This window comes from Globicephala melas, chromosome 2 (assembly GCF_963455315.2).
Source record: "Globicephala melas chromosome 2, mGloMel1.2, whole genome shotgun sequence".
Lineage (NCBI taxonomy): Eukaryota > Metazoa > Chordata > Mammalia > Artiodactyla > Delphinidae > Globicephala > Globicephala melas.
The window spans coordinates 5,236,284-5,259,106 of record NC_083315.2 but is presented as its reverse complement, the minus strand read 5'-3'; the positions used below and the strand labels follow the sequence as shown (position 1 = coordinate 5,259,106).

General features: G+C 40.6%; 1 protein-coding gene and 1 long non-coding RNA gene across 2 annotated transcripts in view; one reads left to right on the top strand and one right to left on the bottom strand.

Annotated features, from left to right (window-relative positions):
* The window catches only part of CUBN (cubilin), a 271,724-nt gene that overhangs the window by 178,541 nt on the left and 70,360 nt on the right, over positions 1-22,823 (bottom strand). The window contains exons 25-28 of the mRNA XM_060292217.1: positions 21,673-21,833; positions 21,066-21,247; positions 20,159-20,315; positions 17,053-17,240 (exon numbers count right to left, since the gene is read on the bottom strand). Coding sequence (XP_060148200.1) covers positions 17,053-17,240; positions 20,159-20,315; positions 21,066-21,247; positions 21,673-21,833 — 688 coding nt within the window. The remainder of the gene's footprint in view (positions 1-17,052; positions 17,241-20,158; positions 20,316-21,065; positions 21,248-21,672; positions 21,834-22,823) is intronic.
* Positions 1,700-17,369, top strand: LOC115840009 (uncharacterized). The gene is made up of 4 exons (XR_004034323.2): positions 1,700-1,831; positions 3,106-3,158; positions 4,029-4,211; positions 16,725-17,369. It is a non-coding gene; the product is annotated as an uncharacterized lncRNA (long non-coding RNA).

The following is a 22,823-nucleotide window of genomic DNA, read 5'->3' as shown; positions in this document are numbered from 1 at the left end:
GTTGCCATTTAATGTATCTTCAGATGTGGATATGTATATGTACAAAACCTGCTGTGTAGAATCTTTTCAGTTATCCTCTTCAGGAGAAGATTCGTTTAGGGTTTTTGTGTTTTAGATCTTCCACCCCCGCGCCACCCTGAAACAGCTCAACCACTCTTACAACACTCGGAGAGGAAGGAAATCTCTTGCAGAAGTCTTGCTTGCCAATTTCTATCTACTTCCTTTGCATGGGTTTGATAATTCGGTGCATGCAGAGTTGATGAGACCATTAGAGATTTCTGACTACGGTTGCAATGTGAAATGATCCGTGGACTCCTAAATAGTACAGACCCATGCATACAAAATGGAAGACAGAAAACCAAAGACATATCACTGACAGAGTGAGATTTTTTTAAGATTAAGGTTTTTGTAGGTACTTTACGAATCACTGGAACTCAAGTCTGGAGAAACCCAGGGTCAGCTAATGTGTAACCTGTTCCCTCAGCAAGAATCAACTTTATGAACTGCAAGAACTCTCAGAATAGAAGTGTGCTTTTCAAGGGCCTCTTTGTTGCTAAATGGTTTTATGATTTTGAAAATTTGTGATCCTAATGAATGAAATTATAACTAATTGTCTCCTATCTCAGTTTGGGATGTATAGATAGACTTCTTTTCTAAACCCACTTTAAAATCACAGTGAGTAACAACTAAAACTTAGCCCTTTCTATTTTAGATCAGCATCGAATTCACACTTTTTCTAACTACTGTTTTTCCTATTTACTTGAAATTTTTCTGGAAGAAAAACATTTTTATAGTGGAGGTTTAATCGTAAGAATTAAATATAGTCCATATAAAGAAATTAAATCAAGAGTTTCTTTGAGATGATATCATTAAAATATGGAGAAACTTCCAGAAAAAAATTTTGGTCCAGTTCCTATAACAAATCTTTAAAAACCCCAAAAGAACTTTATCCTTTAGAGTTTAATATGTAATTGAAATAATTCATCTGCCGTGAGGGAGAATTCTAGGTATAGTAGAGAATCCCTGATAGTTTTACAGAGCAAAAATTCTGGTCAATGTAAAGAAGATAGTTACATTTCTGAGAACTATACTCAGTGAGTTCACAGAGTGGCTTTTTGAAGTCAATGTCACTAGTAGAAGATTATATTTCAACTGAGAGCCGGACAGTAATTTTACTGTAGGAACACACTAGAGTATATTCAATGTGGTCAGTGTCAGGCTCTAGATTCAAAGTCCAGTCTAGCACTAAAATTTGCTTAGAATATAATCTTGTGAAAATTACTTAACCTCCGTAAGCTAAGATTTCTTTGTAAACTTGGCATCTTAATGGTACTTATCTCACAGGGTTGTTGTGCTTAGCAAATGAGACAAACCAGGTAATAGGTTGAGGATGAGTCCTGGCATATGGAAAGTACCCCAAATGTTATTCTAACTCTTGGTCAGAGGCAAAGGGAACCAACCTTGTTTCTAAAGAAACCATAACAGAAATAGTTTTGAGAGAAAAAATATGATGGGTAGGTAGAAAGAACTTGAACTGACTCACATAAAATATTTCTCAGAAATCATCCCTGGCAGACCAGACGGGGAAGTAACAAATCAATGAATCACTTGCGAGGAGATGGATGGCCGTCAGGGGCAGCGTGTTGCTATGACGACCTGGTTTTGTGTGTGGGGTGCAGAGCCCAGTGCAGATCATACAGTGGGGCAGATGGACCATGGAGTGTGTGTCTGAGTGGAGGGAGATGGTGGATCACGGCAGGGCTGGTGGCGAAGAGGACACTGGGAAATCTGTCAAGGCTGCCCTGGTGAGCGGATCAGGGAGAGACCACCGGTAAGCAAAGTGGCTCTACCTGTGTTTTTTCCTGTTGCAGCCTCCTCTCCCCTTTCCGTCCGGCCAGCTGCAGCTCTGGCTGCTTGGCCCCTGGAACTCCAGAGGAGTGGGAACTGGTGAATTCTTGGAGCACCTCTTCCTATTTTCCCCACCCAAAAAACAAGTGTACCAGGAACTATGGGAACCGCTTTATTAGAACAGCTGTTGAGATCATTGTTATTCAATGTTTACAAACAAATCTCCTGGATAAACTTGGAGCTTTCAGAGTTTACCTTAAATTTGAAGGGCTTTGAAATGTTCCTGTAACAATAGGAGAAATTGCCAAGCAAGATTCATCCAGTAGGGTAAAAGGCTCCCACTGTGGGTGAGAAGAGCCTCGGGGTAAAAAAGGAATCCAATTGTGGAGGTAAACTAGGCAAAGGTTTAAAGGAAAGCACATCAGCAGAGCGCGGTAGGCTCTAGAGGGCGCCGTGATGGCCCTGGAGGTAAAGCCTCCCCGTGAGACACCGGGCGCTCTCACAGTGCCCTCGGATACAGAGGCACACGTCTCCCCCGGCCCGGGAAACGCACTGCCATGTGCTGCAGGCTGCAGCCGGAAGCATGAGGTACCATCTAAAAGGAAACAATGACTCAGTGCTGGGCTTTGTAGGAGACAAAGAAACACCACTGAAAGACCACATGCTGAGTTATTTTGTGTCACTCTGAATTACAGGTCTGTCTCAAACACAGACCATATAGTCTCCTTTCCCTGGGGTGGCTGGTTGCTGTCCCCTCTTAATAGCGCATTGATATTTATTTTTGCTTTCTACATATTACTTATTTTAGAAGCCACAAAGGCCGATTTGGGTTTGTTTGTTTGGTTAATCATTGTTTAATCATGGATGTATGCAAAGATGTTTTATCTCAGCATTGTTTATAATAGTAGAAATGTGCAAAGATTCTATGTGTTTTACAACAAGAATGGGTGGCTGTATTGTGATGGTGGAACATTCGATGTTGCAAATGCTGTGGTGTAACAAGGAGATGTGTAACAAGGAGATAAGTAACAAGGAGAAACATTCCTTGTTACTGTGGTGTAACAAGGAGATAAGTAACAAGGAGAAACATTCGCAAGCTACTGTTACATGTAAAAAAGTCATTATAGGACAGTATGTACAAAATGATCCCCTTCAAATATTAAAATAAAATAAATATATAGGATGGAACTACAGGAAATAAGTACCACCAAATATTATCAGTAATGATGTAATTTAGGTTATTTTTATTTTATCTAGGTTTTTCTATATCTTCTAAAATGTCTGCAATGACTGTATGCCTGTGTAATCAGGTAAGTTTATTTTTAAAGCACTGTCTCTGGGGACCTACTGACATAGCAAAGTAGATGTGCACTGGTAATGTTTTTCCAGTGTCAGAATTCCATACGCTTTTAGGTTCTCAGATACCCAGCTGGTCTACTAAAAATATTATATTGTCTGTCTCCATAATCATTTTTATGTGTCTCAAGATTATCCATGAAAATTAGCCCATTAAAATGTTATTATATAAAGTAATCTCCTCCAGCATTAATTTAAAACCATATTTTGTCCCCAATGCTTCCTTTTTTAATCATAACTAGGTTTTTATTATTAATTAGACTAATTCGTTATTAAAAAATCATTCTTTCAGATGTTCAGGGACTAAAAAGCTCTCACAAACATAAGTTTTGATAGTCACTGATGGACCAATAAGTGCCTAATTCCCTCCCTAGTGGGAAGTGAAATGCTTTGAAAGCCAAGCATATTCTCCCTCGTATATACATGAACATTTAATTCCATGAACCGCAGCCTTCCCTCTGCCAACTCTACCGCTAATGTGAAGCACTCAACATTTAAAAAAGATTATTCTGCCTCTTAAAAGCCTAACCATCTGCTACAGATGGACTCAGAAACAGGGAGGGACCTATAGCACAGCATGAAATCTTAGAACCTGGAGCTGGAAGGACCGAAAGCCCTGCCATGCAGACTCTTCCCCAATTGAGGGAGGGCGGGAGAAGAAAGCCTGTTCAGTACATAAGTACATGTAAGAACTGAAGGGTAAAGATGGCATTTTTGAAAAAATTCTGAAATGTTGCAGGTGGAAATTGTTCCCATTGTAAAACATAGTCAATCAGTGTAATTAGCTGAAATCCACAACAATGACCACCAATTTCTGAATTTAGCCTTCTGCTTCGTGCCATGTGTCTGTTGGATGATGGAAGAGACCTTGCACGCACCCGATGCCTGTGGTCTGAGAAGCAGAGCTCGGTGAGGACCACCAGGAAAGGAAGTGTGGATAGAGCAATTTCAAGTTTTGAGCATCAAATGGAATTTTCACTGGCTTGCGGGTAGTGTGGAAATTATTGGTAGGTCTGATTATTATTTAACCTGATCCTGTCCTTCATGTTTGAGAGGATACTGAGAGGGGAAACACACAGTTTCTTTTGAATCTGAGAGCAAAGGCTCTCTTTTGAAGGCTGCTGTATTTGCCTCAACTGCAGCAAATTAATGCAATCCCATGAAAATTCTTCATTGTGAGGGATGGTGACAAGTGATCAGCATTTGCCTTTGAGGAAAGGGATTTTGATCACACTGAAATAAACATCTCTCCCTTAAATTTTCTGTAATTAAAAAAACTCGCATGTTACTTGGGCATTTTACTTGGGAGTCTTAAAATTCTTCTAAAATGCTTCTTGTTGCACTTAGTGACACTACAAAGTATCTGGCTTAATTAACCAATGGATACGCTTCATTCTAAACTCCTTGTGAATCATGATCCTGCTTCGTCCAAGGCTAGATTCACATCCGGTAGGGAGTCTTCAACTGAATCGTTTGGCACACTGTTTTCGCTTTTTACGTGTGGTTTTGAACAGCGGTTGTCCTTAGAATTGAAATAGCTTATCTGAATTCTAAGCAAAATGCCAGGCGTCCTAGAAGCGAACTTCCTCTGACAGACAGTTCCAGGAAACATGACTCATCTGCCCAGGAAGTGTGCCGTGGAAGTGCTATGATAACAGAGTCAGTGCAGATCAATCGCTGCTAAGACACCAGATCTCCTCTGCTTCTCTGCATTTCTCCAGCCAGCAAACAGGATTTTAACTACTGCACTCTTCGATTCAGATACCCAGGCCCTGTGGCTTTTGGAGGAAATCTGTGAGGCCAGGGAAAGGGAGCCCTGCTTTCAACAGGTGGGGCCAATCTACGCTAATCACGCTGGGAAGGCTGTTTTGGAAATCAAATAACCCATGAAATTGTGTTTATGTTGAAGAAAATGATAAATAATATTTATTAGCACTTACTCTGTACTATCACTCTAAGTCCTTTCCATGTTATTACCTAATAAAATTAAAATTCCTAGAGGCTTCCCTGGTGGCACAGTGGTTAAGAATTCTCCTGCCAATTCAGGGGACACGGGTTCGAGCCCTGGTCCGGGAAGATCCCACATGCGGCGGAGCAACTAAGCCCGTGCGCCACAACTACTGAGCCTGTGCTCTAGAGCCCGCGAGCCACAGCTACTGAGCCCGTGCGCCACAACTACTGAGCCTGCACTCTAGAGCCTGTGCTCCGCAACAAGAGAAGCCACGGCAATGAGAAGCCCGCGCACCGCAACAAAGAGTAGCCCCCGATCGCCGCAACTAGAGAAAAGCCCATGTGCTGAAACAAAGACCCAATGCAGCCAAAAATAAAAATATATAAATAAATTTATTTTTTTAAATAATAAAATAAAATTCCTAGCAGCTCTATGATGCAGATAACATTTTTATCCCCATTTTAGAATTCTGGAAACAGGTATAGAGAGGTAATTCAGCATTTTGAAAGGCATCAACAACTCGAGAAGAATTGTTCTTGTTTCCTTCCTTGGTAATTATTTTTTTAAAAAAAGAATTGTTAAATTCAAAAATACAGCAAAGTCCTTATTCTCTGTGATAACAGAGAGTAACACAAATAATTTTTTAAGTAACAGTGATAATACCCAAAACTCCTGTTATTCAGTGGAATCAACATTTTCTTCACTATATTTCTTAATAGAGCTTGGAATAAAATAAGTGGACCAAAATGTTGGCTTTCTCATTTATCATTTACCCTTTGTGAGAATTGTCAAATGCATTAGTGAAGCAGGCTGTAGACAGAAAGCAAGAGGAAAATTAAATGTCTTGAGAAATGAACCGTTATTTATATCTCAGCCTAAAGAACTGAACGCTCTCTATTTAGGAATTTCTTTATACCTAACTAAGGTGCTGGGGCAAATAATGACATTATGTGGGCTTCCCTGGTGGCGCAGTGGTTGAGAGTCCGCCTGCCGATGCAGGGGACACGGGTTCATGCCCCGGTCCGGGAAGATCCCACATGCCGCGGAGCGGCTGGGCCCGTGAGCCATGGCCGCTGAGCCTGTGCGTCCGGAGCCTGTGCTCTGCAATGGGAGAGGCCACAACGGTGAGAGGCCCGCGTACCGCAAAAAAGGAAAAAAGGAAAAAAAAAATAAATGACATTATGTAAGTGTTTACTATGTGCCAGTCTCTTTATATATAAAAACTCTTTTGTGCCGACTATCCCATTTTACAGATGGGGAAAGTGGGCCACTTAGAAGCTAAATAACTTGCTCAACATTTCCTGGCTAGTTAGTGGCAAGTCTGGGTTTAAACCCAGGCTACCTGGCTCAGAGTCTATACTATACCAAACTAAACAGGTGCCGAGACTACTGAGCAAGATTTCATGTTCTATTATGGAGACTGAGTGCCTGCGAGACATCCTCCAGTGAGTGAGCAAGGTGAGGTGCTAAATCTTCGTTTCTTATTAACATCCACAATAGCCTGCAGATAGAAGAGAGCTGGCCTGAGCAGTTCAAATTCCAGGGAACGCCCCAAGAACAACAGAAGGATCAGCGTCTGGAGCCGCTTCCAACTGTGGTTTACCTTTAAACCAACGTTGGGAAACTGAGGTCATTGTGTGTGAGATCTGTACAGAATCAGCTGTGTCTTCATGAGACCAGCAGTGATGAAATCACAGACATCTGTGGACACTTTGCTCATTAGAGAGGATGCAAAGTCTTTAAAAGGATAAAAGAAGTCAAAGTCCTCCCAAGAGCTGAATGGTGGAGGAAGGACACTTGGAAGAGAAAGAGAACAGACTCTGAACTTTTGGAGCCAAACAGACCCAGGCTGTGCCTGGGAGTGGAAGTCAGACCTCAGGAGGGAGGAACGGCCACTCATAACCGACGAGTCACGAGGAAGGGAGACGACTCGTCCAAGAGATGGAGAGACAGCGTCCTGAAAGGTAGGAGGAAGAATCTGAATGGCCAAGAGGGAGTTATCCTCTCTGTGGGGTGAGCGTGGGGGAGGAATAATAAACATTTCTGGAGTGCTCATACTTGCCAGCTGTGCAGATCGCTTCATTTGATCTTATAACAACTTCGTGAGTAGTTGTAAGTATGTTTGCCATTTAATACATGAGGAAGCCGAGGAAGCCAGAGGTTAACTTCTGTGCCCAAGGTCACAGCCAGTGAGAAAGAGCAAAGCTTTGAACCCAAGTGGACTTCAGAGCCTGCCGGTTATTACGACCTGGGTCCATCACCTCCTGGCAGCGTGATCGTAGAGTGAGTATTGTCGCTTACCTGCGGCCCAGTCCTCCTGTCTGTAAATGACCACAAAACCACCCAATTGCTAAATTATCCTGAAGATAAGCAATAATTATCAAGGTGTCTATAAGAGTGGCTGGCACATAGTAGACATTGATTACTGTGATTCTTTTATTTTAAATTTTTACTGGAGTACAGCTGATTTAAAATGTGTTATGATTACTGTAATTCTCAAAAGAGACGTTTGAGATGTGAAGGAGAATTTTATAATCTCTCATGAACTTGAACATTTTGCTTCTTTGTATGAGAATAAAAATGGGAAAAAAAATTTGGAAAACATCTCTAGAATAATGTTTCCCTAAGAATGTTCTGTGGATTACAATGTCCAATAGGTGTTAGAATTCTGGGCCAAGATGGAATCCATCTGGAATTTTGCCTTTCGTGTCCCCGAGTGTCTCCACCCTGAGGGAGGCCCCTCTGCCTCTCCTGGTTGTTGCTCTGCACGCAGTTCTATTAGGCTGTATCCTGATGTCTTTCTTTTCGTTGTGTTACCACGCCCACTCCATCCAGTGTTCGTCCAGTTCGGTTGATTCTACCCCCCAGGTGCTCTCACATCCCCTGTCGTTGACACATTCTCCCTCCACAGCCGTGTGAAGGGCTGGCCATCTCGCACCCGAGCTGCAGCAATCCTCTTTCTGAATCTCCAAAGTTCCTCTTACCCTCCCACTTATCCTCGAATCCAGAGTGTGGCAAAGTGCCAATCCAGCACACTGTCTCTGCTCACTCTTGGAAGATCTCTCGCTGCCCCAAGCGGTCACTGGAACTGTGCACCTGCGCACAGGGCTCTAGCCTGCAGGTCCCTGCCCGGCTGGGAGCCGCAGCCTTGGCCTCAGACACGCTGTGTCCTTTCGGTTCTGACAGATGTTCTTCTCGACCCGACTCGAGCCAAGCCCCTCTGAGCCTTCCTCCCAACTAAGCCTCAACCTTGGCCCATAAAGAATGCAGAGTCTCAGCGCAGATGATCTCATCCACTTATTCTCCCCAAATTAAAGGACCGAAACAAACACGAGCGTAGTTTCTAACAGCTCAAGGCCACATCCCCAGGATGACCCCAGGCCCCCTCCAAGTGCCCGCCTGAGAAAGCACAAGGCCACCTAAAGGATTTACTGTTTGTTCCAGCAACACCTGAGGATAGGCCCCGGACCACCCTTTCTTGGAGCACATACTAAAAAGGGCTTAAAATTGTGACTCCTTCTCCTGTCCTTTTGAGATGTATTATGTATGTATCTCCTACAACTCACAGTGTCTTTCTCAAGGATCTAAACTCCATTCCTTTGAAATGAAACCATTAGGAAGGACAGGCCCCTTGCCTCCCAGTCTCTGTGAGAGGATTGAATCCTTACCTCCATCACTGCCAGATACAGACACAGAGGCCTAACCACGCTCATAGTGACCAACGCTCGCTAGTTTTTCACATCCCTGACTCTGCTCGAGGCCCCGCTGGTCCCCTCCCAGCTCCCTGATTCTCCCTTTAAAACACCCGATCATCTCTGTACAAATTGAAGTTAAGTTCAGTTCATGCTGGACCTGCTTCCCTATTGCAGGAGCATAACGTTGATTAAAATATGTTCTTTCCGGGCTTCCCTGGTGGCGCAGTGGTTGAGAGTCCGCCTGCCGATGCAGGGGACACGGGTACGTGCCCCAGTCTGGGAGGATCCCACATGCCGCGGAGCGGCTGGGCCCGTGAGCCATGGCCGCTGAGCCTGCGCGTCCAGAGCCTGTGCTCCGCAACGGGAGAGGCCACAACAGTGAGAGGCCCGCGTACCGCAAAAAAAAAAAAAAAAAAAAAATGTTCTTTCCACTTTAACTAGTGTCTGGTTCTGTTTACCTTTGACAGTTCCTCAAACACAACTTGCCTTAGTGAAACCTACAGCTCCCTGACACCTTGCTCAGTTACCCTTCCCCAGGGATGCCTCCTCTGGCCCACGGCGAGCCGGGTCCTCCTGCTTCATGTCTCTAGAGCTTCCGATAATATTCCCCGATAGCACTTCACAGGGCTTGTGACTAACTTTGTATTGTGTGATAAATTAAGATCTGCCTCCTCCATGAAAACAAGAAAAACTGATGCTAGAACGGTTTTATTTCCACAGCCTATGTCTCTAAATTATACTTGAATGACTGAATGAGTGGATAAATGAATGAATGATGCATATGTAGGATGGTAATAGCCTGAGGAAGTACTACAGCAAAAACAGAACAAAACAACTGACCCTGTTACATTGTGTTTGATTCAGCATTTCCCAAATTTATTAGAATTTAGGTCTCTTTGTTTGTAAAACATCTGTCAACACGTGTGGCAGAGAAAGCTAAGTGGTTTCCCCAAATCAACTTCCCCTTTGTCTGGCTTCCTGAATCACTATGTGGAAAGCAAAGGAATACCTACATTGGTCTCTAACATGATTGAGAAATAAACTTGTATTGTACTAAGCATCTAAGAATTTCCAAGTTCTCCATAAAACAGCTAGTATTCCTTAACTAATTACAATAGCTTGTGGGTCTGATGTTGCACAGTTGCAGTTATGGAAAATGCTGCCCAGGCTGCAGACTTAGACAACATGGATATAGCACTGGAAGACTGAGGGACATTAGTAATGTTTTCATGCATTTTTTTCATTAGCAGCGGCTTATTTTGTCACTGAAAGGAGGACATGGAAGTGCAATAAGCAATGATATAAACATCTGGTGAACAGGATGACATCAGAAAGAGGAGTTGGCAAGACATGAAGTGAATCTTATAAAGACTAGAGGGAAATGCATTTGACAGAAGTCACTGACATAACTGAGGGGACTTGAAACGGACATAAGTGGAAAGGGGAAGGCATCAGAAAGATATGAAAGGATGTCATGCAAGATGATAGTGGCAAAGATGCCAAGTAAAGAAAGTGGAGGAGAAAGTTTAGAATCAGAATTCACACATGGTAAAATGAATCTGACATTTTTATGTAATGAGATAAACATAACAGTATCACCAGGCCTTGGTGAGTCAAAGCATATCATTCAGCTGTAGCAATGGAAAAGTAAGACCTACTGAAAAAGAAACATGTAATAGCACTCGAAGTTGTATGTTAAGAAGATACCTATTAAAATACTTACAGCTTCCCAGGAGAGAGCTTTGCAGTGAGGATAAACTGTGCTGTCACGATGGAAGTGAATGACGGACAGTGGCCTCAGCTCCTGGCCTAAGGCTTAGGTGGGGTTTGCTCTGTTGGGATTCCCAGGGGTTTTGATCGAGTGGGTCTGGGGTGGGGTCTGTGAGTACATTTTTCTAACAAGATCCCCAGGTGATTCTCGAAGGCAGCCAGATTTAGCAGCCAGTTATGGGGGCTTTATCCTCCACCATCAGCTTCTCCCTCAGCAGAATTTTTTTTTTTTTTTTTTTGCAAAGGAAGCATATCAACACTAGTGGAGCAAAAAGACACACAGGAATGGCAACGGGCAGATGTCTTTCCAGACACCTCTCGTGTCTTGTTCTTAAAAAAAGCATAGCATTTGCTGAATTCTTTATATGCTGTCCTCTGTCAGAAAGTAAAGAGTGAGAGAGGTGCTCTCAGGGACTAATCCTGACCAGCAGAGAAGTGGTTGTTACTGTAGAAGTGACCAAAATGTTAGGCGAGAACGATCAATTTCCCTAGAGCCTGTGATGATGGGACACATCAGTCATGAGCTTGAGGTTTGAGAGACTGAGACTTTGCAAGGAGATATGAGCCCAGGGACCAAAAACAATTTAAAAATTAGGGACTTCCCTGGTGGCGCAGTGGTTGAGAATCCGCCTGCCAATGCAATCCCTGGGCCGGGAAGATCCCACATGCTGTAGAGCAACTAAGCCTGTGTGCCACAACTACTGAGCCTGTGCTCTAGAGCCAGTGAGCCACAAATACTGAGCCCGTGTGCCACAACTAGTGAAGCCTGCACACTCTAGGGCCCATGTGTCGCAACTACTGAACCCACGTGCTGCAGCTACTGAAGCCTGCATGCCTAGAGCCTGTGCTCCGCAACAAGAGAAGCCACCGCAGTGAGAAGCCTGCACACCGCAACGAAGAGTAGCCCCTGCTCGCCGCAACTAGTGAAAGTCCCCATGCATCAATGAAGACCCAACACAGCCAAAATCTTTTAAAATTTTTTTTAAAAGAACAAAGAAAAACAATAGATAAAGGAAAGGAAATTCAAGAAAAATGACAAATTCTTAAAAAATTAAACTCTGTCCACAAAGTCAGGAAAAATTTGGGGAGCAGTAAAAGGGAAAACCTCAGAAGAACTCAATCTAAGAAAAAAAACTATGGGGCTACCCAGGACCCTTCTGACCATTTTATGAGCACACATACAAATTAGCTAAACTTCGGGATATGGTACAATTAGAAAAAAAATGTCTATTTTTTAAAGCTATGACTGGGGCAAAAGAAAGATGAAAATGTGAGTTGGACCAGTGCTTACAGAAGATAGCGTAATGTGGTGAAGATGAAGTAGAAAGATTCCTTGTATGATTTTGAAACTGGAAGAAGAAACACTGAAATCCAATTTAGAATATAAGACAGTCAATTCCTTTACTTGAATTTTTCCAGGTTCAAGTGCATTACATCCTATTGAACTGAGAGGTGCAGTCATTGCAGAACTGATTTTGTAATCTTGCTTGCTTTATGGGTAATTCAAAACAACACTTTAGGGGAGTTCCCCGGTGGTCCAGTGGTTAGGACTCCACACTTTCACTGCCAAGAGCCCGGGTTCAATCCCTAGTTAGAGAACTAAGATCCCACAAGCCGCAGGGCATGGCCAAAAGAAAAGAAAAAAGAACAAAACAATGCTTTAGCATGCTGGCGGAATCCTCCTCCCTGCTGGAAGGTTCTGCCTCTTCCCACAGACGTGAACTCTGAGCAATGCAGGCCAGAGGGCCGGACCTCACCGCTCCTGGGCAGAGCTGGCCATGCCGCCTAGAGGGGCGCCCATCCACAGGCAGCCTAGATCCATGCCTTGCTCTCAGACTGAAGAAGATGAACCACCCGTCCTTGTAATTTGTCAAGGGCAAGTCTAGGTGGTTGTGAGCACTTGAGGTCCACGGTCACGTAGTGTCATGGCTGGGGTGGCCTTATTTAAGCTAAAACTGAGAGGCTGCAGAAACTCAGAGGAAGCTGTGGGGACGAAAGGTAGAAACGGACTATACGTACGCAGGGAGAAGCAACAAAGCCGGAAGAAAGGAGAAAGAAAGGAGACGCTACTGAGCGCCCTTGGTTCCCGCCCCGTCCCGGCTTTTCAGTTGCTGCCGTGTGTCATGAGGAGTCTCCCTTTCTTAGAGGAACAGCCCTTTCCCAAACACTCATCTTTCCTCCATGGGTTAGTTTGAGCATGTACCTGCAACCAAGAGTATAAGGCAGAACAGGAGGACTGCCAGAGGCCTGAAGGGAAAATGTGTCAACTTCCAAAATGTGGGAAAGATTTATTCTGGAATCTCACAGATGAGTAAGATTGATGGTAATTTCGGGAAAAATTCTAAATTGGACACTGAACGTAAGTTGTCAGTATGTAGCAAAGATATAGCAAATGACCACTGCTTCCCTATGAAAATGTCATGCTAAATAACATGAATTCCTCTTGGTGACAGTGTCACTAGAGGGGTCAACCTGAGGGTTCCATGGAAACCCCCTCTTGTCACCTCTGAGAGTGACAATTACGGAAGAGAACACACATGGAGTATGTGTGGTGTCACGGCTCAGAGCATCAGTCCAGAGCCACAGAGCCTGGTGGAAGGCCTGGCTTTGCTACTATAACCTTTGTGACTACAGACAACCTGGCTTTGTCTCAATTTCCTCACCTGTCAAATGGGAAAATGCTATTTCCTACATCACACGGTTGCTGCGAGAATTACCTAGCAAATTATGTGTTCAATAAATACCAGCTATTATTATTACCAAGTTGTTTGAATAGTGCTATCCCGAAAATGTTCAATAACAGATGCATTTTAATCCGAGAAACCTATCATTTTAGAGTATTTGAAACAGGTAGCATCTTTCTGATATTTTTATCAATTATTTTTGGAGAAGTCATAGGCCAATGGCCAATGAGTTTATATGCAAATGAATAATGCTCTAAAGACCAGAGAATCAGGATTTAGAGGAATCATGATGAGATGGAGTTCTAAGGCAAAATAGTGAAATATAACTTAATAGAAATAATATCCTATGTCTGGCTATGAAGCCATTGCCATTCATGTAAAAGTGACCTGGAGATTACAGGTGTTTAATATCATCCAACATTATGACTTGGCTAACAAAAAACCTACAATACCAGAGCACAAGAACCAGATAATACGGTCCAATGCCAGGTTAGTCGGAGCGTTGAATCCAATCCAGTGCCACATTTTAAGAGACACTGACATACAAGAGAACACGAAGAGGAAGGTATCCCACGAGAGCTGATCTTTCTGGACGTCTTGGCAGCATCTCTCCTTGTCACCTTGTGTCACAGTCTCTCCCCTCAGCTTCCATGCTCGTAGTTTTCCTCCTTCCTCTTCTCCCCACCCACATGCTCCCAGTTGACCTAACACTGGCTCTGGATTTCCTGTACCTCTCTGTGCTGATTTCTCCCAAATCCATCACTTTTGTTTGTATATTCAATACCTAAGAAAAATCTCTTCTTCCACATAGAGTCTCAGACTCAAAATAAAAATGAAAAAGTGAAATCAACTTATAAAATACAAAAGAAATCCTTCAGGTTGACTTTCCCAAATTGCATGGGCAATATGGTCTTACTCCTTTAAGCAAATGACCCTTCCTCCCACTGAGTGTTTTATTTCCAAATATGAATCATTTCATTTTGCCCAGAGGACAAAGTAATAAAGGATGGAATCGCTTCCCAGTGGGATCTTTACCAACCCACACCTCTCAGCAAGGCTGGGCACAGTGTCCAACCAGCACCTAATCAAGTCCTTTTATAGTTTCAATTCTGTTAATTCAAAATAACTCAATTCTGGCTGCAGTAATAGCTACTCACTTTGGTCTTGGCTAAGTCTCTTGAAAAAACCATTGAACTAGAAGTGATTAAAATAATGGAAACTAGATTTTGTGTTTGTGGCTTTTTCTCTCCTTAAGGGGTTATTTGTGCTTTTAAAATTTCCATCATAAACCAGCCATTATAGCGATTGCTCTGGTCTTACCCCTTGGCTTACAGAAATGGAAAACCTCTCCTCTCTCTGGCAACAGTGTGATTCTTTGGAAGCCTTTGCTGAACTTCTGGTTCTCATTCTGTGTTTTTGCTGCTTTCACCATCAATGTTGCATAAGATACACATCATCTGTGGACGCCCTCTGATTAGTGGCTCGGCCATTGTTGGAACAAGTATTTTTCATTTGACAGTTTTCGAGCACTTCCAAAGATTATCTGATGGGCCTTTTTGTTACCATTCCACCCTCAAGTAAGTCCAAAGAACTGGAGTCCGGTCCCTGGAAAGGTTTCAGCTCAGTTCCTCCCCACTCCTTCTGCCAAAGCCTCCTTTAAAATCCAGTTCAAAAGCTTCCTCCCCTCCCTGCTCTCTCCAGTGTGCTTTATCAAGTAAGGCACCCAGCAGATTGTTAAATGTGCAACACTCTTCACGCCCACGAACTGTATTTTGGGTTGTGCTTGAAGTGGCTGAACTGCAGTGACTGTGTAGAGATTATACAAAAAGGCCAGTTTGGAATTCAGTTCTTTCTCATCAATTAATAGCTCTCCTTAAGCTGATGCTAAAATATGACTGCGATATTCAGTTCAACCTGAACTTACTGAACCCCTGTAAGATCCCAACTCTGTAATCAGTGCCTGGGTTACAAAGTTAATCAGAGACAGCTCACACCTTCAGAAAGCTCATGGTCCAGTAGGGCATGTGGACACAGTCACAGAAGTACAAACATGATATGACAGACTGCTGGGTTTGTGGTATGAACACGTAGCTTTGAAAGCAACCTGTGCCTTTTTTTCCCTAAAGAATGAACAGTGTCTCACCATGTGAAGAAAAGAAAAAGGTGATCACTCCAGGTAAAGGAATGAGACAAACATGCCATTGTTATGCTTGTGAAGACCACCTGAGCACTAGATCAAGGAAGGGAGACTTTAAAACCACTGTCAGTTTCATGCTTGTTTTATGTTTGTTTTACGTTGTCTCATATTTTCTTTGAATACTAGTAAATATAACTTTCTGATGGGTAAACGCTATGCTTACTGTTTCTATGATACTGAGCTTTTCTAAATATAAAGCAAGATTTTTTTTTTTACCCAAAGAAAGTATCCTTCAAAAACAAGGGAATCCATGTATTCGGCACCTCACAAAGTCTCTCAAAGTATGGGAAGCTTTCTCTTCTTTGTTTTGAACAAAAGTACAATTTGAAAAAAATATGTTAAACTCAAATGACCTCGATCAACGCTAGTTTGTTTTAAAGAATTGGTAAAAAAGAGGGTTAAGGAACTTTTACAAAGATAATGGTTTTTTCCCTGGGAATATGTCCTCAAAGTTACATGTGCTGACCGTTGGAGGCCTTTGCAAGCAAGACTTCCAAAAATCACCGACCATCTTAAAGAGAAAGACACTAAACAATTGTGTTTGGATAGATGGGATGAGGGGAAATGTCCTAACATTATCAGAGTGGGTACTGGTCTCTTCAGAAAAGATTTCTAGTGAAAACATCATACGTAGATTCAGAAGTATTATATATTAGCAATGTAGACGGAGATAAAAGATGATGTGTTAGAGGACTCAAAAAGTGATTTTATTAATGATGAAAACTAGATGGCAAAATATATGTAAATAGCCTGAGTAAAATTGTTTCATGAAGTGTGAAAGTGGAAAATAATATTCTAAACTAATAGTTTATAAAATATATAATTTTATATATGAATGTATAACTAAATTTGTAAAGTAAAGTAAGTAGCTGCCTACCTGTTCAATCTATATCTCTACAAAGTTCCATATGCAAATTAGCAAAAAAGCTTTGGTAAATAAAATATTTTATCATAAAAGTAGCAGATTACCTCATATTTTGGGTTACCTAATTCTCAAGCAACTTTTATCACATAGCATGGTATATGGAAAGTTCAATAAATGTTATTGGTGGTCATTATTGTAACACATAGAAACTTCCATTTTACAAAAAGAAAAATTAACTGAAATGAACTTAAGTTTAAAAATGAAAAACAAGAATCAAAATCATGATTCCCAGTATCAGGTAAATTAAGTGTTAAATAAAGCCATGATACTTAAATACTTTCTGATTTCTTGTTTACAGAGAACATAAAAACAACCAACAAAAACCAGAAGCTATCCTTCTACTTCTGCATTATTTAAGTAATATGAGATTACTCAGTCCAGAAGTTATACTGAAACCTAAAAACATAGTTATTTGTGAATATAATTTAGTAGATTAAATATCCTTACTATCAAGATGATACAGTGAAAGAGACATGAAATATACCTGTTCAAATACCATGGGTAGTTGGCATACTATAGACATGTAGGGCAGAGTGAGAGATTCGGTTCTACAAAGCATGACTTTTATCTTGGCTTGCTAACTTGAGCTGAAAATGCAGTGATTTATTTAGCTTCAGAACACATACCTCTAAGTAGTCGGTGGAGCAGTTTGTGTGATGTTCCAATTCAAAGGCTAAAAACGTATAATTCACAGTGTTTCCAGTTGTTGCTCGGATGGTCCAGTTGCAACGCTGATTGACAGAATAGGGATTTGGATAATTTATACTCTCTAAGATGCCATATGTCTGATTCACAATCACCACGTTCTCACACGCTGGAAAAAATAATAATGATTGTTAAGAACCACCGTCATATATATCATAATTGCTCCAAGATGTGTGTGAGATTTTCCTTTAGGAAAACAGCTAGGTTAAAAAGAAACCTATGGGGCTTCCCTGGTGGTGCAGTGGTTAAGAATCCACCTGCCAATGCAGGGGACACAGGTTCGAACCCTAGCCCGGGAAGATCCCACATGCTACGGAGCAACTAAGCCCGTGCACCACAACTACTGAGCCTGCGCTCTAGAGCCTGCGAGCCACAACTACTGAGCCGACGTGCCACAACTACTGAGCCCGCACTCCTAGGGCCCGTGCTCTGCAATGAGAGAAGCCACTGCAATGAGAAGCCCGTGCACCACAATGAAGAGTAGCCCCCGCTCACCGCAACTAGAGAAAGCCCGCGCACAGCAACAGAGACTCAATGCAGCCAAAAATGAAAATTAAAAAAAAATAAATTTATAAAAAAAAGAAACCTCTATGTGTGTGAGTGTGAGAAACCTATATGTATGTGAGTATACAGACACACACACACATACATGCATATATATACATGTAGTTGGTACAGCATCTTTGTAGGGAAACGGTTGCCATTTAGAACAAATGTGAAATAATACTTAAGTGAATTCATAAACCTTAAAGTGTCATGAAAATTGCCTGCGTTAAAACAGGCATCAAATTCCTGTGAATTGGTGCAGAGCAGAATAGCTTAGCACGACTCAGACATCAGTCTAATTTGCTTGTTTAGAAAAGTGTATTAAACATTCCATGCTTCTGTTTTTCTAACTTTAGCATTTGGAAGGGACAGAAATCTTGGCCTTTAAATTCGACAGTTTAAAAACACAAAGTCCTGTGTGAGGGCTAAAAATGAATAACAACATGGCTTTGTTGAACATTCAAAAGTCAGCATGAAATTCATAATAAAGACTCTGTTATTCCTCCAGTTAGTCATCAGGAAGTATCAAACGAACAGAAGCAATGTAAAGGATTTGAAGAAGAAATAAAAACATTAAGTTCTGAATAAAGTCTTCAAGCCAGTGGTGGCATTTCCGTCAGCTGAATTTTCAACAAAACCATGCTAGGGACTTCTAGGTACGGGGTAGTCCTGGGAGTCAGCGCCAAATTCCGCCAGACTTAATGGCTTGAATAAGGCCTGTGCAGGCCTCTTCTCGAGTCTTTTTCACATTGTATGATGTGCAATAAAAGAGAATGGGAAAATAAATACTACATCAAAAACGTTGTCTCTGAAAAATGTGGTTCATAGATGCATTTCTACTACACTGCTTCTCCACTGGTGGCTGGGACACCATTTGTAAGCTTTGGTATGGACAAGCCTACATTTGTGGGTCTTCAAAATCTTCCTTTGCTGGAACAAGGGAATAAAACTCTTTCTTCTTAAAAACATTTAGGTCACATTTTTGCCCACCAAGGATTTCTAAAGAAGAATTTTGTTGTTTTGGGTGCCTGCGAGAAGTTACATCTATTAGGCAGGTAGGTACCATGGGCCTCAATGACTACACAACAGGGCAGGGGAAAATATATTCCATTAAACCCTATGGGCTGTCTCCCAGTTCTCAGGCATCATACTATCTGCAAACCTCCAATTTCAAATGGCAGATTGCACAGAAAATCTCACCGGTTAGCTCCGATTCTACCGTTAAGGACCTATATCCATGTGCACTACGTTACTCCTTCAGTGTTCTGACATTATTAGAGAAAAACAAAATATCACAGGAATACAAAGAAAAGGAAGGGACCTTTAATAATCAATGTGACTATAATCAAGAAACAAATGATCACAGCAATAATAATATTAGAGAATGATTTTATGCTCAACCAAACAGATACATCCCTTGATAAAACTGAGGAGAGATTTTCATACACTAACAATGAATTTCTGAAGAACAAAGCCATGTATCATTAAAACTCAATATTCAAAACTACCTAGAATGTAGCCTAACTCTCAGAAGTAAGTGAATGTGAGCCTTCAAATTCACACATTTCAAGGTTAAATATTAATACTCTTTCAACTAATCCAAAGGGTATAATCTGTGTGTTCAGATTATGATCTTGTAATTTTCATTCCATTTTTAGGTAATTGTGCCAAAATTATTGATAAACTTAGCTTTGGTGGGGCAACGAACTACTTTTTAAAACACAAATAAATTGTTTATTAAATAACATAAATTAAAGGAAAACTTATTTTCTTGAATTTTCATTTTGAAACTAAATTTAGGAAGTATTTAATTCTAGTGCTAGAAGGGAGATTTGCTGATCAACTAATGTAATCTTTTTTTTATGAGAAAGTCATGTAACCCCAGAGAAAACAAGTGAACTTCTGAGGGACTTGGGCGTCAGGACAGACACCCGGGACCCTTGACTCTTTGTTCAATACTCCTTTAGTTCCACCATCTTGCCTCAAGGGAAAGCAGATTTTAAAACGGCATCTCTACAATGACCAGATTTTTCCACAGCAAAGAATGTGCCTACTTCACATATGATTCATAAGCATAGTCTCCCTTAATAAAATTTAAGTACCTTTTGAGATAGAAGCCAAAAACAATCGTGTTCGATACACTTCGGTACAATGGAATAATGTCTTATTAGAAGTTTGTAATGTTTAATCCAAATGAAAACCCATTAGCTGCTAACCTGTTACACTGATCTTTAGCTGAATTGCAACTGTCTGAGCATATTCCGCTTCCAAGTTTCTGTAGCTTACCACGTGCTTTAGTTGCATGACATTAAATTCAAGGCGTAAGCGTTTCTCCCTCAGATAGAGTTAAATTTTTTTCATAAGGAGGTAAGATTTCTTTCAGTTGCTCAAACCAATGGGTTACACTTATTTCAATTTGCTTCATTCATCCAGAGATTGAAGACCCACTATAGGCACCAAGCAACCGGCATACACACTTACTCTGGTGGTATTTAAGCAGGAAGCCACGTCCTTGCTGACCTTCATCTGTCCTCAGTTTTAAAGACACGCTGTCTCCACTAGAACGGATGACAGGCGGTTCCTCATTCCCACAAAGCTGGGTTAGCAGATGAGAGCTGGTACTTGGCCCATCATATACCTTTAAGAAAATGTTTTAAATGTCAGATGATTATGGCTATAAACACTATCTAAAGGACACTGTATTTCTTAAGAAGTGGGGAAGAAATACAAAATGATATGACAAAAGAAAAGTCCTGAATCAAAATATCTTTTAAAATTATATTTAAATGTCTATAAACTTGAGCCATGAACTCAGAACCCAGGTTGAAATGTAAAGATTGAAAATGAAGGATTATTACATGTTTTGGAGACCATAGCTATTATCAGTAGCCTTCCTTGCTTTTTTAGTTCATAGTTTATAATTTATTGCACTTTAATACATTTTTTATTTAGATGGTTTTTCAATGGACGAGGGTGACTTGCTGATACTGTAAAAAGTTCTGTTTCGATGACTTCAATTATCTTCTCTAATTCACCCTCTAATACATCCTCTAGATGGTTAGTTTTCCGTGTATATATAGAAATTATGTAGATAAATAATTATGATAAATCTCACAACCCCTTTCAGGAGATTTTAACCATATCTTAACAGTGCATATTCAATATATTTTAAGTACTTAGTGTACCAAGACATTCATTAATATATGCTGTACTTAAAAGGCTATTCTCATCAAATTTTCTTTTAATTTTTTATTCTGTTTCAGTTTTTAATATGGATCTTTTGTTTAAATGTTCCCCTTTCCCGAATCTCAAAAATAAAAAATGATGCATTAAGGTGTGTTGGGCAAGGTGGAAGCAGTGGAGGCTACAAGTTAAACTTTATACATACGGCCAGATAATCTGAAGTGCAGTTTGGATGGTACTCCAAATGGAAGTCTTCAAATTCCAGTTCAAACGGACTGCCGTGGCTGGATTTCAACCACCAGTGGCACTGGGAGCCGTGGTGGTAGGGCATCGGGTAGTTGGGAGATGTGAACATGCCAGTGGGAGTGGTGAGGTTGCCTCCACAACCTACGGGAGAGAGACATGGGATGACACACATCCTTTTCTTTCTGGTAAAACTGCACCTTCTTGTCTATATCAAACTGGTGCTACGGTCACTCCCCTCTAAACCAAGTTGCAAAACAAAACTGCACCACCAGAGAGTAGCTAGCCTGTAACCCTAATTCACGTCAATGTACTTTCCTTTTCCTAACCAAGATGAACAGCTTGATGAACTATACCAGGGAACTAGAACATTTTCCCTTACTTTGTCCTTCAAAAATAAAAACAAAACGGCTACTGTTAATTCAGAAATATTCACAATGTTGAAGTTTATTATAAATAATACTGACAAAATACAGCTGGAAAAAAAACAGATAAGAGCACAGCAATCCAACAATCAAGATGCCAGTTAGACTGGACTCTCCAATAAAAGACAAGTCTTGGCCATTTACCTGTTAAGGACCCATCCCAGTAAGCTGAGAATCCAGGCCCTGAGCCCAAGAAGTCACTCTTAAATTTTAACCATAGTTTGTTACTGTGGGAGATGATTCTTGGAGGTGGATTTGAGCCACAGTATTGCCCCAGGGGTGGTGAAGTTTCATAGCCTCCATTCCTGTGACAAAATACAGATGTGATCATTTGTTAGGGTATTGATAATATACGATATAAACATTTAACGTTAATTGAATTTTGAGATCAAAAACAGATCAGTTTGTCAGTCAACCTCTCTCTCAAATATTCTAAAAACAATTTCAAGTTTTCACTTCATTAAATAATATATGAATAATAACATAGAATAACCATCATGTATGGTTGGCATGACATTTTATACAACCAGTTGCAAATGGAGAAAAAGTGTTTAATCTTCTCCCTCTCAAATAAAGCATCTGGCAAATGGGTCAGAGAACAAAGGATAAAGAAACCATAATTATTAACAGTAGAAACGAATTTTGCTTAATTTTATAGAGAAAACTTAAATTTTTTTCTTCTCATTTGAAAATTTTCAAAATTTAATATATTTGACATAGTTAAGCAAAATTTTGAAAATAATTCTTTCCCCAAGAACTGTTAGGGTCTTAAATCTAGTTTATAATCTATAGCTTTTTCAAGCCTAGAAAAAAAATATTCACTCAACATTAAAGTCCAATGATTGCTGAAAATTATTTTAAATTATTATTTAAAATTATTTTAAATTATTATTTAAAATTGTTTTAGCATTACATGGTATGATAATGCTTTATTGTTTTAGTACCTTACTTTACATCATAGAACAAAATTTACTGTAAAATAGTATAAGATTCTAGGCTTTTGAAATGCCAAATAAAAAATTTAACACAAATGCACACCAAATTGATTAGTCTAATTTAACTCAATGTAATGATTTGGGGAGATATTAATGTATAACTTAACTCACCTTTACTGCAAATATAACTTTTTAAAACCCATTCTTTCAAAGCACTAAAGAATTAAAGAATAAAGCCTTGCACTGAAATTCACAAGCCTAGAATTTATTATCTGAACACAAAAAAACTTTGTGAAAACTTTATCTTACCATCGCTTTTATGACAAATTAAACTAAATGGACAGTAAACAGCCTAAAACT